This window comes from Bufo bufo, chromosome 2, assembly GCF_905171765.1.
Source record: "Bufo bufo chromosome 2, aBufBuf1.1, whole genome shotgun sequence".
NCBI classification, from domain to species: Eukaryota; Metazoa; Chordata; class Amphibia; order Anura; family Bufonidae; genus Bufo; species Bufo bufo.
Window position 1 is genome coordinate 736,385,075 of NC_053390.1, and position 20,095 is coordinate 736,405,169.

At 43.7% G+C, this 20,095-nt stretch overlaps 1 protein-coding gene across 4 annotated transcripts in view; it reads left to right on the top strand.

Annotated features, from left to right (window-relative positions):
* ATP8A1 (ATPase phospholipid transporting 8A1) overlaps nucleotides 1-20,095 on the top strand; it is a 209,591-nt gene that overhangs the window by 63,433 nt on the left and 126,063 nt on the right. For all 4 annotated transcript variants that reach the window (XM_040418921.1, XM_040418923.1, XM_040418922.1 and 1 more), the window contains 2 exons: nucleotides 10,083-10,128; nucleotides 12,736-12,776. In XM_040418921.1, the coding sequence (XP_040274855.1) occupies nucleotides 10,083-10,128; nucleotides 12,736-12,776 (87 nt within the window). The remainder of the gene's footprint in view (nucleotides 1-10,082; nucleotides 10,129-12,735; nucleotides 12,777-20,095) is intronic.

Genomic DNA, 20,095 nt, shown 5'->3' on the forward strand with positions numbered 1-20,095 from the left:
ATAATACCGCAGCATGCTGCAGTTTTATCTCGTCCAAAATTCCGGAACACTTGCCGGAATGCCGGATCTGTCATTTTTTTCCCCCATTGAAATGCATTAATGCCGGATCTGGCCTGAGTATTCCTGGCAAAACGGATTCGGCATTGTTGTCTGCGCATGCTCAGACCGCAAAAAATAAATAAATGCTGGATGTGTTTTTCCGGATGACACCGGAGAGACGGATCCAGCATTTCAATGCACTTGTCATACGGATCAGGATCCTGATTTGTCTGACCAATTCCATCGGTTTGCATGCGTTGCATTACTGATCCCAGGTCACCCTCCGGTCTCTACTTCTTGGTCTTTTTCGACACACAGGAAGTGACTGCTCACCCAATCGCTGGCCACTGGTTGCACACCTCAGCCAGTGATTGCCTCAGCAGTCTTATTTCCTGTCTTAAGAGGGACCAGGAAGTAGAAACTGGGGGTGACATGGGAAGTACCAGTACCGTCAGTAATGGCTGGGGAAACCCTTTAACGCTTGTGACTTTTTTACATTAGTGCTAGTAAATTCAGGTCTAGTAAATGGCATAGATTGTTTGCATCCACGCCAGCTATATAACCATTATTAAAGCAAGGTGAACGGGTTGGACCGGTGTTGTTATAGCATTATTCCTGAATGCTTATGTAAACAAAATTTCCCAATTAACCAGTAACCTTATCTCTGCAGACATTATGGTGCTGCAGCCAAGTGTCTGGGTCAGTGCCAGCCTGCAGCTGGTGTTATAAAACTCAGCGCCACCCAGTACCTTCAGTGATATTATCGGGTTTCCTAAAGGAATTTTCGCAATAATAAAAAATAAGAAAATCGCGTATATAAAGGGAATACAAACAATACAGTGTGCACTTAGGGTATGGCCAAATGGGGATTTTCTGCATCGGAAAACCTGCCTCCTCTGGTGGAATGCTGCCGCAGCAAAGTCCTCACCAAATGGTATGGTATGGATTGTATTGCAGAATTCGGTGCGGAAAAGCTGCAGGTTTGTTACAGATTTCATCCTAATCCTGTGGATACAGTTCATGGCAGATATCCACAACCTAAACTGAGTTGCTGTGGATTTAAAAATGAATGCAGTGTAAAAAAATGAAATTCAGACATCATATAGTAGATGACAATACCTTTCTAATAAAGCTAGAACCAGCCCCGCATCCAGAGATCCCCTTCCTATTCATTACTCCATGCTCTTAAGGCTGGCAGCTCAGAGGATGTGTCCTTTCTGTTGCAGCTTTCTCTCCATTACAGCTCGGGGGAGGGTCCTTTCTGGTGCTGCTCAGGGGGGTGTCCAATCTGCTGCAGCTCTCTCCCTGAAACGGTCATGGTTTCTAATAGTAGATATGGCAGTTGAAGGATGGAACTGAGCATGTGTGACCACCCTAGTAGGTAGATGTGCACGTTATTTTAAGGATTAAACACCAGGGGGCATCATCATAATGAAGTGAAGAGAAGATCTCCCAACTGGAGCATTTTTGTAACCGAAAGTAAATTACCGAAGTAATTGATGCTTTTCTGTGCTGAATTATGTTAAAATAACATTTATTGGTGACCCAACCGTTCTGAAATTCATGCATGTTATGGACGTTGTGTGGAAACTTCCTGCAGCATGTGGGTGAGATTTTTTAAAAATCTCATTCACTGTACTTTTACTGTTAACACGGCGGATTTTTGGCGCGCAATTTTGCTGTGGAAGATCCACGGTGGGTTTTGCGTCAAGTGCTGTACCCTAAGAGCATGTCCGCCCCTAAATCCTTGACGTGTGAACGTACCAAAGGGCCCTGCCCAGCTCCCCCTAAAAAACGCACTAGGCAGTACGCATGTTTAGTTCATACCCCAGAGATGCTCCCATTGCTTACACTGAACATCTTTGTTCTGGTTCTGGCCAAGCTGCCAGTTCGGTTGATGTACTGCTCCAAATTAATTAATGTACGTGCACGGAGAGATCAAATCTGAGACGACACACATCTCGGAGTTATAACAGGATCTCTGGTATATTTTCCTGAAAACAGCAGACAATACATAGGTTTTACGACATGAAGAAGTGGGAGGGGGGGGGGTGAAAGATAGAGTATATCTTTTCTATTGGCTACGAACTCTATACTTTTCTGTAACCTTGACGGCTCAGAGGAAATTCCTCCCCCCTCCCCCCTTGCTCGTGGGTGAAACCGTTACTTCTTCTTTCTTTGTAACTGCTTGCTTGAGCTGAACGGAAACCACAAAGAAACACATGATAAAACAAAAAGTAAGATTCTAGTTTATAGGTGTTGGCTGAATGCCTGGCCGCCATCTTAGCTAAACATAGTCCTCAACAAGCAAGTATCCATTTTGTATCAATAGTCCATAACATATTCTTCTTGCGAGTGCAGATGCTTTCCCAAACAGCTGATCGCCGTGGGTCCTGGGTGTTGGACCCCTACCTGTCCGATACTGATGATCTATCCAGAGGAGGGGTTGTCCGTTAAAACCCCTCTAAGTGTAGTGCACGCTGCTGGCTAGCAGCTTGCTCCTTACACCCATACTATTAGATCAAACGGACCGCCCAGCACCTCTGTAAGTGCACCCCACATAATATTGGTGCCCTGATGTGCCCCGACATCACAAGGCCTGGCCACCTCCTGCAAAAACACGAGGCAAACTTGCAACATATCACTGAAAAGAAAGCCATACACACAGTTACAACACTAGTTCACCACAAGACACCTACAGACCCCAATTGGTATATGATAAAGACTGCAGAGGTACAAGACCCCTTCCATGCACAGAACTCTTATCCTTGAGGGGGCCCCAACATCTCAGGCAAAACGTATAACTCAATCAGCAAAGGGTAGCTTGCCATGGTGAAGAAAAAAGATGGAGAAGGCACCAGAAGAACTATAGAGCTCTTTCCATTATATAGTGGACAGAGCTGCTTCCATTCCAGTCACCGCAGTAACAAGCTCTGTATAGGAGCTGTGTAATCTCAGTGCTGGTGCTACCCAGGTGATCGGTGGCTTGTGAGGGATCGGACCGCCGCTGAGGATCTGACATCAATAGGAAAATCCTGGTATACCTTTTTTCCATTTTACTGTATAGGATTGTGTTCCGCTATGCTTTCCTTTACAGTTGGCCACCGCAAAAACAAATTTTTTTTATATAATTTTTTAACATGAAAGCCTATGGATGGACGTGTTACTTTATGGTAATCGGTACCATACATTGGGGTCTGTATGTTGCTAAATTTCCTACGTTAACCACTTCCCGCAACTGTAACGCCGAAAGGCGTCATTGCGGCGGCTCCCCCAGGCTACGCTAACGCCAATAGGCGTCATCTCGCGTGAGCCGAGATTTCCTGTGAACGCGCGCACACAGGCGCGCGCGCTCACAGGAACGGAAGGTAAGAGAGTTGATCTCCAGCCTGCCAGCGGCGATCGTTCGCTGGCAGGCTGGAGATGTGTTTTTTTTAACCCCTAACAGGTATATTAGACGCTGTTTTGATAACAGCGTCTAATATACCTGCTACCTGGTCCTCTGGTGGTCCCCTTTGTTTGGATCGACCACCAGAGGACACAGGTAGCTCAGTAAAGTAGCACCAAGCACCACTACACTACACTACACCCCCCCCCGTCACTTATTAACCCCTTATTAGCCCCTGATCACCCCTGATCACCCCATATAGACTCCCTGATCACCCCCCTGTCATTGATCACCCCCCTGTCATTGATCACCCCCCTGTAAAGCTCCATTCAGACGTCCGCATGATTTTTACGGATCCACTGATAGATGGATCGGATCCGCAAAACGCATCCGGACGTCTGAATGAAGCCTTACAGGGGCGTGATCAATGACTGTGGTGATCACCCCATATAGACTCCCTGATCACCCCCCTGTCATTGATTACCCCCCTGTCATTGATTACCCCCCTGTAAAGCTCCATTCAGACGTCCGCATGATTTTTACGGATCCACTGATAGATGGATCGGATCCGCAAAACGCATCCGGACGTCTGAATGAAGCCTTACAGGGGCATGATCAATGATTGTGGTGATCACCCCATATAGACTCCCTGATCACCCCCCTGTCATTGATTACACCCCTGTCATTGATCACCCCCCTGTAAAGCTCCATTCAGATGTCCGCATGATTTTTACGGATGCACTGATAGATGGATCGGATCCGCAAAACGCATCCGGACGTCTGAATGAAGCCTTACAGGGGCATGATCAATGACTGTGGTGATCACCCCCCTGTCATTGATTACCCCCCTGTAAAGCTCCATTCAGATGTCCGCATGATTTTTACGGATGCACTGATAGATGGATCGGATCCGCAAAACGCATCCGGACGTCTGAATGAAGCCTTACAGGGGCATGATCAATGATTGTGGTTATCACCCCATATAGACTCCCTGATCACCCCCCTGTCATTGATTACACCCCTGTCATTGATCACCCCCCCTGTAAAGCTCCATTCAGATGTCCGCATGATTTTTACGGATCCACTGATAGATGGATCGGATCCGCAAAACGCATCCGGACGTCTGAATGAAGCCTTACAGGGGCGTGATCAATGACTGTGGTGATCACCCCATATAGACTCCCTGATCACCCCCCTGTCATTGATTACCCCCCTGTCATTGATTACCCCCCTGTAAAGCTCCATTCAGACGTCCGCATGATTTTTACGGATCCACTGATAGATGGATCGGATCCGCAAAACGCATCCGGACGTCTGAATGAAGCCTTACAGGGGCATGATCAATGACTGTGGTGATCACCCCATATAGACTCCCTGATCACCCCCCCTGTCATTGATTACCCCCCTGTAAAGCTCCATTCAGATGTCCGCATGATTTTTACGGATGCACTGATAGATGGATCGGATCCGCAAAACGCATACGGACGTCTGAATGAAGCCTTACACGGGCGTGATCAATGACTGTGGTTATCACCCCATATAGACTCCCTGATCACCCCCCTGTCATTGATCACCCCCCCCTGTCATTGATCACCCCCCCCTGTCATTGATCACCCCTCTGTAAGGCTCCAGACATTTTTTTGGCCCAAGTTAGCGGAATTATTTTTTTTTTTTTTCTTACAAAGTCTCATATTCCACTAACTTGTGTCAAAAAATAAAATCTCACATGAACTCACCATACCCCTCACGGAAACCAAATGCGTAAAATTTTTTAGACATTTATATTCCAGACTTCTTCTCACGCTTTAGGGCCCCTAGAATGCCAGGGCAGTATAAATACCCCACATGTGACCCCATTTCGGAAAGAAGACACCCCCAGGTATTCCGTGAGGGGCATATTGAGTCCATGAAAGATTGAAATTTTTGTCCCAAGTTAGCGGAACGGGAGACTTTGTGAGAAAAAAAATTAAAAATATCAATTTCCGCTAACTTGTGCCAAAAAAAAAAAATTTCTATGAACTCGCCATGCCCCTCATTGAATACCTTGGGGTGTCTTCTTTCCAAAATGGGGTCACATGTGGGGTATTTATACTGCCCTGGCATTCTAGGGGCCCCAAAGCGTGAGAAGAAGTCTGGTATCCAAATGTATAAAAATGCCCTCCTAAAAGGAATTTGGGCACCTTTGCGCATCTAGGCTGCAATAAAGTGTCACACATGTGGTATCGCCGTACTCAGGAGAAGTTGGGGAATGTGTTTTGGGGTGTCATTTTACATATACCCATGCTGGGTGAGAGAAATATCTTGGTCAAATGCCAACTTTGTATAAAAAAATGGTAAAAGTTGTCTTTTGCCAAGATATTTCTCTCACCCAGCAAGGGTATATGTAAAATGACACCCCAAAACACATTCCCCAACTTCTCCTGAATACGGCGATACCACATGTGTGACACTTTTTTGCAGCCTAGGTGGGCAAAGGGGCCCATATTCCAAAGAGCACCTTTAGGATTTCACAGGTCATTTACCTACTTACCACACATTAGGGCCCCTGGAAAATGCCAGGGCAGTATAACTACCCCACAAGTGACCCCATTTTGGAAAGAAGACACCCCAAGGTATTCCGTGAGGGGCATGGCAAGTTCCTAGAATTTTTTATTTTTTTGTCACAAGTTAGTGGAAAATGCTGATTTTTTTTTTTTTTTTTTTTTTTCATACAAAGTCTCATTTTCCACTAACTTGTGACAAAAAATAAAAAATTCTAGGAACTTGCCATGCCCCTCACGGAATACCTTGGGGTCTCTTCTTTCCAAAATGGGGTCACTTGTGGGGTAGTTATACTGCCCTGGCATTCTAGGGGCCCGAATGTGTGGTAAGGAGTTTGAAATCAAATTCTGTAAAAAATGACCTGTGAAATCCGAAAGGTGCTCTTTGGAATATGGGCCCCTTTGCCCACCTAGGCTGCAAAAAAGTGTCACACATCTGGTATTGCCGTACTCAGGAGAAGGTGGGGAATGTGTTTTGGGGTGTCATTTTACATATACCGATGCTGGGTGAGAGAAATATCTTGGCAAAAGACAACTTTTCCCATTTTTTTATACAAAGTTGGCATTTGACCAAGATATTTATCTCACCCAGCATGGGTATATGTAAAATGACACCCCAAAACACATTCCTCAACTTCTCCTGAGTACGTAGATACCAGATGTGTGACACTTTTTTGCAGCCTAGGTGGGCAAAGGGGCCCACATTCCAAAAGCACCTTTCGGATTTCACTGGTCATTTTTTACAGAATTTGATTTCAAACTCCTTACCACACATTTGGGCCCCTAGAATGCCAGGGCAGTATAACTACCCCACAAGTGACCCCATTTTGGAAAGAAGAGACCCCAAGGTATTTCGTGATGGGCATAGTGAGTTCATAGAAGTTTTTATTTTTTGTCACAAGTTAGTGGAATATGAGACTTTGTATGAAAAAAAAATAAATAAAAAAAATCATCATTTTCCGCTAACTTGTGACAAAAAATAAAAAGTTCTATGAACTCACTATGCCCATCAGCGAATACCTTAGGGTGTGTACTTTCCTAAATGGGGTCATTTGTGGGGTGTTTGTACTGTCTGGGCATTGTAGAACCTCAGGAAACATGACAGGTGCTCAGAAAGTCAGAGCTGCTTCAAAAAGCGGAAATTCACATTTTTGTACCATAGTTTGTAAACGCTATAACTTTTACCCAAACCATTTTTTTTTTACCCAAACATTTTTTTTTTATCAAAGACATGTAGAACTATAAATTTAGAGCAAAATTTCTATATGGATCTCGTTTTTTTTGCAAAATTTTACAACTGAAAGTGAAAAATGTCATTTTTTTGCAAAAAAATCGTTAAATTTCGATTAATAACAAAAAAAGTAAAAATGTCAGCAGCAATGAAATACCACCAAATGAAAGCTCTATTAGTGAGAAGAAAAGGAGGTAAAATTCATTTGGGTGGTAAGTTGCATGACCGAGCAATAAACGGTGAAAGTAGTGTAGTGCCGATTTGTAAAAAAGGGCCTGGTCTTTAGGGGGGTATAAACCTGTGGTCCTTAAGTGGTTAAAAAGATGTATGGCTGCAGGCGGCGCGCTTACAGTAATCAATATCCCATACCGTGTATCTCTTTATCATCTCTCTGGCCGCATAGTTCCCAGTGCGATGCTTGGGTATGTACATGGAATTTTCCTTATTGCGGATCAATACTTATCATGTGCACAGTATGATGTAATTCGCCCTTTAATTTGGGAAGCCTCAATGCAGCCGCTCACTTCTCCTTGTTGTGGTCTGATTATTGGTCTGAATTACCGACGCTTTCATCCTGTATTGATTGTGTGAGGAGCAGACGGAAGTGGCTGCTTATTGCTGCCATGCTTGTCAGTTTGTGCGTGGGCATAACGCTGCTTATTTAGTAGATGACATCCCTTTGACCTTTTCATGCACAGACATCGGTCCCATTTATGAGATTTTTTTTTTTCTGTATGCAGCAGAAAAGCCCCCGCTTGTACTTGTACACCATGTGTCTGTAGCCCCCGTTTATCTAAATGAGGCTAGTATACATCAGTATAAGGGCTCATACACACAAACATATTTTTGTCCGCATCCGGACCCATTCACTTCAATATGGGGCTGCAAAATATGTGGACAGCCTACCGTGTGCTGTCGGCATCCGTATGTCCATTCTGAGGTATCTGCAAAAATATAGAACATGTATTATTCTTGTCTGCGTTACAGACAAGGAAAGGACTTTTCTATTATGGCCCAGACGTTCCGTTATGGCCTCTATCTGTGTTTTGCGGATCTGCAATTTGAGTCCTGTGTTTTTTGTCTTTTTTTTTTTTTTTTTTTTTTTTTTTTTTTTTAGGGCTGCAATGATTACTCGATGTAATCGACACCAAAAAAAATCCTCAATGCAGTTTTCCTGCATCGAGGATTAGTTTTGATCATGTGACCACGGAGCGGGAGTGAAGTGAACCTGGGTATCTCTCACCGCTCCGTGGTCTCCTGTCGGCGCTGCACTGTCCTGGGCCTGGCGTGTACACCTCGCCAGCGTGCGCTGCCTGACGCTGTGTGACGTCTGGTCCCAATGCATGTTGGGAAGAAGACGACGCTGCTGTCCTTCTCCTCCAGGCTCCATATCGGCCAGCCGTGCACCCTGCCAGGAAAGATGAGTACTGGCACTGGGGGGACATGATGGCACTGAGGGGTTGATGGTACTGGGGGTCATGATGGCACGGAGGTGCTGATGACACTGGGGCTGATGATGGCATGGGGGGGCTGATGAGTTTTTATAAGGGAAAATGTTCATTGAATTTTTTATTTTTTTTTTCTTATTAGTTTACTCGATTAATCGTTGGATTGATCTATACAATACTTGATTACTAAAATAATTGATAGCTGCAGCCCTAATTTTTTATTTATTTTTTAGTTTTTTTGCTGTATTAAGTAGCGCAGCCTACTGCACTTTTCCAGTCAGAGGCGTCCAGTTAAAAACATACGCCATGCAGAATGCCTTTTTCTTTTTTACTGAGGAAGCCTATAGGCATTGGATGCCGTCCCTTAGTTATACTTCAGGAAATCCTCTGTATATCTCCAATGGACACTGCAAAACACATTGCGAAAGCAAGTTTATTTAGAGGTTTATGTAAATGGCGTAGCAGTAAAGTTATACTCTAAAATGAACTGCTTTCAGCATTATCCGAGAATAATCATGTTTTTTGGAAAAAAATTAAAATCTTCCTTCAGCAAGCACAATACTTCAGCATCTGTCATACCAGAAGGGACCTATCTCTTCCTGAAGTAAAAAGGCAGAATTACAGTGGCACATACTGATAGAGCATTGAATTCAATGGCCGCTGGTCCAACAGCTGTTACCGTGAACTCCACCATAAGATTGCGCGGTCAGTTTGGCAGAGCCTTCAAGCATCTCAGTAGGGAGTGCTGCCTGACCCTCGTTTTGTCTCCAATGATGAACTAGGAAACCAACCATCTTCTGTCTTCCAGCGGCCTCCATTGTCATGTGTGGAGATGTTTATGGTGATAACCTCAGGGGTGCATGTGTGACATCATGTGGGTGCCCCATCATGTCGAAGTTCAGGGGTGCATGTGTGACATCATGTGGGTGCCCCATCATGTAGAAGTTCAGGGGTGCATGTGTGACATCATGTGGGTGCCCCATCATGTAGAAGTTCCGACTGCAGGTGGTAGAATTACTCTTGACTTCATGAACCATTTAGACCATGACCTCAGTCAGTTCTGTGGACACCGTGCTCATGTAATGTGTCGTCAATATGATCAACGCGCCATCGCCTTGAGGGTCATAAACAGAGTTCACGTATTTTCCCCTCCACAGCAGCGCTTCCGAACCCCCGGTGTGTCGGGGACTGCTGCCAGACGCCTTTCTTTGAATGGGACTGAGTTGCAGTTCCCTGCAAGCGGGTGGCCGGGAGTGCTGCTGTGTGGGGAACACTAAAAAGGGGGGCGCAGGGTTAGCACCGCTGCCCATATATTCTCAGGATCAAATAGGGTCCCCTTTGATACAACAAATATATGTTTCGATGATCAGATCCTTCATGCAGTATTGTTACTAATTTCCTTAATGCCATCCCCCTTTTTTTTCTTTTTTTCCCAGAAGCGGCACAAAGCTGATAATTTCGTAAACAAGAAGATCACACAAGGTAGAGCGACAGTCTTGTTGTATTTCCTTCCTTTCAGTTGAATCAATTATACAGCATATAATTCTACCAGGGTTTTGAAGCCAGTCTTGTAACAAGGTCATTATAATAGAAGTAGCCGCAGCACTCTTCAATTTGTGCAAAAAATAGTTTTTTTTATTCCATCAGCAGCATACAATGCGACGTTTCGACTTAAAATGCTTGATAAAGACTTTAGGTCGAAACGTCGCATTGTATGCTGCTGATGGAATAAAAAAACTGTATTTTTTGCACAAATTGAAGAGTGCTGCGGATACTGTTTGAAGGGACCCCTAGCCTGGATCTCCCTCCGCGGGCACCATTGTTTTGGACCTGGATTATTGGTATGATTTATCCCATGGTGGGATTTGTCGTGCTGTTTACCATTCTTTACTTGTAACAAGGTCATGACATACATGCTTTAGCTGGTTTCATCTTCAAGGAAAGAATTTACTGCCGTACCGCAGGAGTGTGCTTTACGAAGACACAGTGTTCCCTAAAGTCTTGGAGGATATCTTGATCCAGCCTTCTCCTCCCAGTACACAAACACGCAGGTCACTTGTCATGCCGAAAATGCTCCATATAGTTGTTGACCGGAGCCAGGATCAAACCCCGTTGCCCCAGACGTAATTTTCTGCTAGGTACTGTGGACTACTGTGAAATCCTCTGCTAGTAACACAGGGAAAATACGGATGTCCATCCAGTTCAGCCAGTTATCCTGCAAAGTTGATCCAGAAAAAGGCAACATTTTGCTTTAGGAAACAATCCAGACTCCTAATCTGGCAATCGGATCAATGACCTTCTCCAGTCGTCTAGTAACTATAACCTGTAATATTATTACTCTACAGAAATATTTCCAGGCTCCCTTTTAGTGAGTTCACCATCACCACCTCTTCTAGCAGAGAGTTCTATAGTTTCAGTGCTCTTACAGTAAAGAACCATCTTCTATGTCGAAGCCTTCAGGTTATGTTCACACAACTAAAATCTACCACTATTAATCTATCGCTGATTCAGCAGCAGAAAATGACTGTTTCAGCTGCTAAATCCACTTTAAAAACTCACCAACAGTTTTCCCATCCATTGACTTTAATGTTAAAAACTCCACAGTGTTGCTTGAGAAGTGACCTGTTACTTCCTGGACGCAGATTTGATTGAGGATTTCATAGAAGTCCTTGGGGAAGTAGAGAAACCTCAACCAAATTATTTAATACTCTTGTAAAACTCCTCTAAAAACTCCACCAATTTAGAAATCTGCCACCAAAAAGGACTTGTTTTCAGCTGTTTATCTGCTACGGATTTTTCTGCTGCTGGTTTTGCCGTGTGAACTTGGCCTCATTCCTCTAGACACGGGATGTTACAATGAAATAAGAAAGTACCCCAGCACCTCCAAACAATATGAAGCAGCACTAAAATATATGCAAGCATTGTATGCATTATTTCAAATTGCTTTATTTCTGTATTTGCTATACATAGAAATTTGAGGTTATTAGCACATAATCTTGATTTAAACTGTGTGGCCCCAAGACAACCTCTTCAGATTGTAGCCTACACTCTTAGGGCTCATTCACTCGAACGTGTGCTGCCCGTTGCCAGATTGCAGACGTCGTTTGCAGATCCGCAATACACGGGCACCGTTCCGTGTGTATTCCGGATGCGGACCCATTCACTTCAAGGGGTCCGGAAATGCGGAACGGAAGCACTACGGAGTGCTTTCTGGGGTTCCGTTTCGTGCCTCCGCAGCGCAAAAAAAGATAGAGCAAGTTCTATCTTTTTGCGGAATGGATGGATCTCTGACCCATTCAAGTGAATGGGTCTGCGATCCCCATGCATCTGCCCCACGGACGGTGCCCGTGCATTGCGGACAGCAATTTGCGGTCCACAGCACGGGCATCACACATGTGAACAAGCCCTTAGACACACCTCTCCAGGGCCTAGGTCTACAAAATGAAGTCAACATCCAGCTATACTCTGCTCTAATTAAAGGCCTTGGACAGATGGGTACACAGCCCAAGGTTTGGCAGCTTCAAATGTGCTAATGTCTAATAGTTAGACCAGCATCTCCCAACAATATGCAATAAATGTGCTGGTGCGTGCCACCATGTCTGACATGCAAAATGACATGTAGCAGCAGTTTTTTTGTTTATGCTTACAGATCTGGGTAATAATACAGTAGATCTCTGTATTGACCCTTTTTATTTTTATTTTTTTTTTCTATCCCGACATGTCTGATTTAGCAATTACTTTGCCATGTTACTACAATTCTGGACTATCTATGATATGCTGTTGCTTATGTTAGGGATGTGTCCCTGCCCAGTCTGACCTTATCCAATCAGTGGTGTCACCCCCTCCAACTGGTGACAAACACTTGGACCTTCATTGCAAACTGCTAGTAATTAATTCATGCCTTGGCCCTCTTTAAAACCTCAGAACCTTACTCAAGAAAAAAAAAATATATATTTTTTTTAATTCCAGTTCCGGTCGTAGATTAGCATATTATATCTCTCAGTTGAGGTTCACCCCTCTATGCTGCTATGTTTGATGGCCATTTTCTGAAGAATACGTATAAATGAACCTTTCTCTTTTGCCTTTTAGTTCTACGGAATGGAGCCTGGGAGATTGTGCACTGGGAAAAGGTTTGTTTCTTCTGCAGAGTTTGCTATTTGGATTTCTTGCTACCTGTTTGTTTCTTTAAGGTTTCTTTGTCTCTGTGGAGCGATTAGAAATACCTGGCAGCGAAGAACAAGGGGGACATGTTTGCAGCACTAGAAATGCATACTTGTGTAGAGAATAGGACATTTCTGTTTGTAGCAGCTCCATAATGACGCTCAGCCAGCAGCATCTAGAAGGCAGCCTATGGAAGCGTTCAGAAGTGATGGAAAAATACTAAAGATTTTGTTTTTGCAGGTAGTTGTCTTCAAGGATGTTTTTATAAGCAGCCTATCCACAACCCTGTGTGTGATCTGCGGATCCGACTTCTTTTATTGCTGCTCCATTGCTAGCGGTCATTGCTCCTCCAACAAGACTTACGTTTTGGGCTGCAAGTAGAACAAGTCCTGTGAGAAGAGCAACGGGAAGTGTTCTATGACATTATAGACATGGGTTTTCTGTGATAAAATAAGTAAGTGACAACTTAAAGAGAACTTGTCACCATGTTGTGGAGCAGAGGAAGCTGAGAAGATTGATATACAGTGCTCCCTCAAGATACAGTGACCTCAGGATACAATATTTTCAACATTCAATGGTCTTTTCTGACCCATCGTAAGTTGGACATGACTCGACATACAATGCCTCAGACTAGGATCCAACCCATCAAGGCCACTTCTCTGGTTATCTATCTGTATTGGGTACTAGTTGTATGTAAGGACTTGCTTTATCTGTCTTAGTTATCTACCTATTTTGCTTAAATTTTTATTTTCTCTCATCTTGTATGACATTTTGGGGCTTTGGAACCGATTACTTAAGTTACAATGGTTTCAATATACAGTTGGGACCACTTAATATTGTAACTTGAGGGACTACTGTATAGTTTTATGGGAAAAGATTCAGTTCAGTAAAACCTGTATTTTATACATTTAAATCTCTGCTCTTTCTGAGCTCAGTTGTACATGGAGGTGTCTTATGACTGATAGTATTCCCTGTGCAAGTGTATATACACAAATAGCGGCTATTCACTGATAGCTGTACACAGGGGAGGTGTTATCAGTGATTGCATTGTGTGTATACATAGATAGCTGTCAGTCACTGATAGCTGTACACAGGGGAGGTGTTATCAGTGATTGCATTGTGTGTGTAAGTGTGTGTACTGAGATAGCTGTCAGTCACTGATAGTTGTACACACTGTACATCAGCTGTCAATGATATGCTACTTTCACACCAGCATTTTTGCTGGATCAGTCATGGATTAGCAAAAACGCTTCCATTCTGATAATACAACCGTCTGCATATGTTATGAACAGATCCAGTTGTATTATGTTTAAAATGGCCAAGACGGCTCCGTCATGAACATCATTGAAAGTCAATGGGAGATGGATCCGTTTTCTATTGTCAGAGAAAACTCATCCATCCCCATTGACTTACATTGTGTGTCAGGACGGCTCCGTCTTGCTCCGCACCACATCGCGGAAAGAAAAACGCTTTCGTTCAGTTCAGTTTTGTTCCCATTGACAAAATGTTCTCCCCCGCTATTGAGATCCTATGACTTATCTCAATAGCGGGAAGTGCAAGTGTAAAAGTAGCCATAGTTTTACACTGGGGAGGTGTGATCAGTGATTGATGGCATTCTCTGTGTAAGTGTGTATACATAGATAGCTGTCAACACCTCCCCCGTGTACAGTTATCAGTGACTAACAGCTATCTATGTATACATGCTTACACAGAGAATATCAATCACTGATAACACCTCCCCCATGTACAGTTATCAGTGACTATCAGTAAATTATATTATTCTCTGTGTAAGTGTGTATACAGTGATAGCTGTCAGTCAATGATGACACCTACCTCTAGTACAACTGACCTCAGAGCAGAGATTTAAATGTATAAATCACCAGTTTTACTAAATCTTTTCCCCACCAAACTATATATCATTCTGCTCAGCTCCTTCTGCTCTATAACATGCTGCCTGCAGATCACACTACATTTTCTTGGTCACTGGTCCTCTTTAAAATGTTCTGTGTATATATTAAATGCATGTCCAAAGCTTGGTGGAGGATGGAGCTTATCACTACATGAACCACATGGCATAAGAAGTGCCATAGGCCACCGCAGTGTTAACAACCATTCCTAAATTACTGCCGTCGGTATAGGAGACTTTGTTTTTGCAGGTCATTGTGACTGTAATTGACCTGATTTTACAGGATAAATTCTGGTAATGAATTTATATCAATATACTGAGCTAGATATGTATTGATTATCTTCTTGTTAGGGCTCCCATTCCAGCACTTACTGGGGCCTCCACTGATCTCCCCTTCCTGGTCCAGTCTCTGTAGGCGTACTCTGCCATTCAAGGGTTGAGGTAGATCATGGCTGCCTCCACTGGTTGGCTGAGTGGTCATACTGTACTTGCTGTTTCCTGTGGGTCTAGCCTGGACCAGGAAACGTAGACCTGTGTGGATCCAGTAAGGTTTGGAATGACCGTGGCGTAGGATTGGTGAGATTAAGTCTCAATTCTTTTTATTTTATTTTAATTTTTTTATTTTTTCATCCATTCTGAGAACTTTTATAAAAATGTTCCCTCCTGGACAGCCTTATTAAGCTGACAGCTTTTTATCGGTGTTATAAGATCGGTTATAAGATCGCAGCGTTCTAAAATGCATGTAGATTCAGAACATCCTGTGGTTTAAGGCTACTTGCACACTTGCGGCAGAGTGATCCAGCAGCCTGCATGCAAACGGACAGCATTTGTAGACGGATCCGGATGCTGTTCCGTCTGACAAATGCATTGCAAGAACATATCCGTCTCTCCGTTTGTCATCCGGAGAAACGGATCCGTTATATTTATTTATTTTTTCACATTTTTATGGACGGATCCGGCATTGCGGCATTTTTAATGCTGGATCCGGCGCTAATGCATTTCAATGTAAACTAATGCCGGATCCGACATTCCGGCAACTGATCTGGAATTTTGGACGTAGATAATACCGCAGCATGCAGTGGTATTTCCTCCGTCCAAACGCCGTTCAGTGACTGAACTGAAGACATCCTGATGCATCCTGAACAGATTGCTCTCCATTCAGAATGCATGGGGATATACCTGATCAGTTCTTTTCCGGTATTGAGGCCTCTATGACGGAACTCTGTGCCGGAAAAGAAAAAATGGTAGTGTGAAAGTACCCTAAAGAAGCACCACTAAAAAATCCTTTAAAATCCCCTTTGTCTAATGACCCCCTGTGCCTCTGAGGAGCACCTTATAATGACTAGGATCAGAGATCTTTTCAGCTGTCTGCGGCAAGAGCGACTGACAACTGGGTACAAAAGTCATTTTACAATATTCCCTTGGGTTGCTCAAGCATCTTATAACATGGAGCGCTCCAGTATACTCCATATCTGCACTATGTACAAGATCTGGTGCTATTCATTCCAAAACTAGATTTCAGGGTGCTGCACATTGTGTCCAAATACCAGTCCAGGTGCATATTGCGGTAACCCTCTCTTCCTTGCAGCTCTTTTAGAGCTATGAATAGGGTTTTCATCATACATAGATATCATCAGCCAATAGCAGGGCGCAACAAGGACGAGCCTCCCTAGCGTCACCCGCGATGCTAGGAAGATGCAGCGGTGGCTGTGTGCGGGGATCATGTATATGAGGGGTCCGGGCATTTTGGTGGGGGGGGTGGGGGGGGGGGGAGAGAGAATATGTTAGACATTGGAGGATAACCCCTTTAACGTCCGGCACGTGCGAGTCCCGACTCCCGAACCCACTGTCGCCTACTTCCAGATTTCCCCTGGAGAGTCACAGTGGGGCTCCTTCAAATAGGAAATGGGACCTTCACCTATCAGACATTTATGGCCTATAGTGCCCTATACGATCAATATGCCATACATTTTCAGATGGGAATACCGCTTTAAGACAGTGTTCAGTGTCGCCAATCGCACCCAACTGACTCCATTGAGTTATAATGGGGTCAATCCGAGTGTCTGTCTTTTTGACAACTAGAGTGTCCGGTGTCCAAGTCTTCCTGCCCATCCCATTCAGAATACGTTCTGTGCCACGTGAGCTGCATCAAAGACTGTATCCCACAGACGACTTACGTCAAATGCTTGGTCTCGATTTGGATGGTAATGGAGATGAATTTCTGGAACCTGCCCCATAGTCCAGGAAATGCTGGGAATCTTGTAAATAAATAATTTGTTCCGAGAGTGTCAGTGGTAATGGTGCCGTCAGAGACACCACTGTGAATGGCTGGCTGTTCAGTTGCCACAATGGAGGTGCCCAGAGACGCACTGAGCAAGAGGACGGATGGTAATGCAGTTATGTTAATGGCAGCGGAGATAAATCTTTAATGAGTTCCTCTGAGTTCACCGACTGGAAATAATTGATATTCATTAAGACGGAGCATTGTAGCTTCTTATTTGCCATCCACGTCTTACTTTTGTCTTGGCCAGAGCGCAGTCGTTCTTATGAATAAATAACACGGAGAACGTCACTTGCTCTGGACTTCATTAGTGCGTCTTGTATACCGACACTTCTGTATACGCATTGCACACATACCGCTCTGTATATTTTAATTGACGTATAAATGGATTTCTGAAGGTTTAGGCTGTTTTACGAGGACACTGCGTTATGCGTATGCTTGCGTGTCTAGGGAGGTTGACGCAAAGAGATCATGACCTCTTGTCCCAAAACACGGACAAGAATAGGACATGTTCAATTTTTTTGCGGGGCTGCGGAACAGAAGTGCGGGTGCGGACAGCACACTGTTGGGGGGGGCTGCTCATACACCGAGCCTGAAGCGCAGCTGCCCATGGGATTGAAAGTCCTTTAGTACGTTGATTAAAAGCAGAGTCAAAGATATGTATCGCCTTCTGCACCTACCTATATCTGTCAGCAGTTTAGAACAGACAAAACTGCTGACAGACTCCCTTTAAAACTATACTATAAAAATGAAGCAAGTAGCAGGGGATGTGATGAATTAACAGAAAATAGTATTGCTCATCGGTAAAATCTGCGCGTTTGCAATGGTGTTGTGACTACCTGTCACCGCTATAGACAATGTCCGCTGAATGGCTGCAGCATCTTCAATGCAGGACTGGCGCAGATAACTGAGCTGCAGCGGATGAGTAAGCCGTGGGTGGCTAGTCTAGCTTTTCTGTGTGGATTTTGCAAGAAAAATGAGCATGCTTGTGAATGGGGGGCAAAATACCCAATTAATTTGCATTGGATTCAGAATGTTAGCTGATCTTAAAAGGAATCCTATACAAGGTCTTACACCTGAAGAAACTTGTTCCCATACCTTTAATTTTCCCTTTCTTTATTTCTCGTATTTTCTTCATATCAATATGATTTGAGCAGTACAGTTATTAAAGAACGTATTAAATACACGTGGACTTATTCTTGTTCTATCCAGGCCTTACATTTAATAAATAACAGTATGCAGTCAGTCGAGGGGTACGGCTTCTCCTTGTGCAGAGCTCCTAGTAGGTTTAAGGAGTCTTAGGCTAGTTTCACACTAGCGCTAACAATCCAGCAGGCTGCTCGACAGCGGTTTTCTCACAGCCGATTCCCGGCATATTTGCCAGAATGTGGCTGGATCTCTGCCGCTCCCCATTATAGTTAATGGGGACAGATGGAAACTTACAAGTTTCCGGCAATGCCGTAATGCAGAGATCCGGCAGGCTGTTCCGTCTAACGCTCCTCTTTCCCAAAAAGGTGATAAAACTCTGCCTTGGCGACAACATTTGGAAGGTAGCTATCTTATGAGTCTATGTCAACCTTTTAAACAGGCCTTGAAACATAACTTTAGAATTATAGCCATGACTTAGTTGGGTGATAGGAATAGCACCCCCTGGATCCCCTACAAGAGCCTCTTACCCAGTTAAATCTTGTGGTCTGCAGTTGTCATTCCTTAGTTAAAGTCAATCAGTTGCGCTATAAAACTTTGCAGTGTAGCCCAGGGCGGAGTCAGTTCTGTCTGCACTGTACTGATGGGGGGCAAATGACCCACCTGTACTGATGGGGGGCAGCTGTCTTCCGATAAGGTACTGGCTTGGCTATAATCCTAAATTATGTCTCAAAGCCTGTTTAAAAAGGGTGAACATTGACACAGAATAGCAACCTTCTTACTAGTGGCATCGCAGGCATGTTTTTTTTTTGTTTGTTTTTCCCCTGAAAGAACTAATTTGCATTTTTGTTCCTTGTTCTTTCTAGTTATGAGAGTAAACCTATGCTTTCTACTATTTCCATTGCTTGTAGGTTCTCACTGTTGGATGATTTCTAATTATTAAGTGATGCATTTTTTTATTTTTTATTCTTAGAATAATTGGACTTTACTGTATGTAGGTTGCCTTTCTTCTAGTCTGATTGACCTGTCTGAGCATCCTCATGAGCTAAGATTCTCTGAGCTGGAGATGACCTCAGTGGTACATGCTGTGGTGGCCAGCTTGAACTCAGTATGCAATATGTCTTTAAAAGAAAGACGGTGAAAAGCTTGATCAGCCGTAAGACTCTGCGTTCCCTTAAAGGATAACTGTCATATTTTTTTTTTTATTCGCTAGTTTATTAGAGCTAGACATGTATACCTGAGTTAGTCTGTCAATGATTGTCAAAAGATCTGTAATTACCTTATAATAACCGCTTTTATTAATGTCCTCGTCCCTTTCCACTGCTCCCTTAAAAGACCGTTGCTATGGCTTATCTGTCTCTGGCTAGGAAGACGCAGGGGCGGTCCTTCACACTGCATGCCTGCATTAGGCTTCAGAGTGAGGAGGCGTGTCTCTCAGTAATCCAATCTGATTGGCTGGCAGGAAGCTGCTGTATGTGACCTGAGGGAATGCAGTTTTGTCTTCAGAGAACTGGCAGAGGAGCCATCTTGAGAAGATCCTCATAATGTAAGATTCAAGACAGCCGTAACTAAGGTGGTGGTTTTTTTTTTTTTGTTTTTTTTTATGAAAACATGACAGTTATCCTTTGAGATTCCTGCAGTAGTTATTTCCATGTGCTTGGCTGAGGCTTAATATGTTCTCTCCAGGTTCCTGACCTTACTACATTCTCGCTGCACGGCCACAAGACCAAGATGTACTACGTATTTATAGCCTCTGTCTCTTGAATAAAGACTGCATCAGCTGAAAGTTAGCATTTTGTAAAGAAACATATACCTCAGCAATGCAGAATGATTGTTATACAGTAATTAGATATAACATTCATTTACAGGATCAACTGTGCTGATCAACTTTCAGACACTTGGGGCCTGTTCACATCTTGTTTATGCTCTCCCCTGAGCACATACTCTTCAATGTA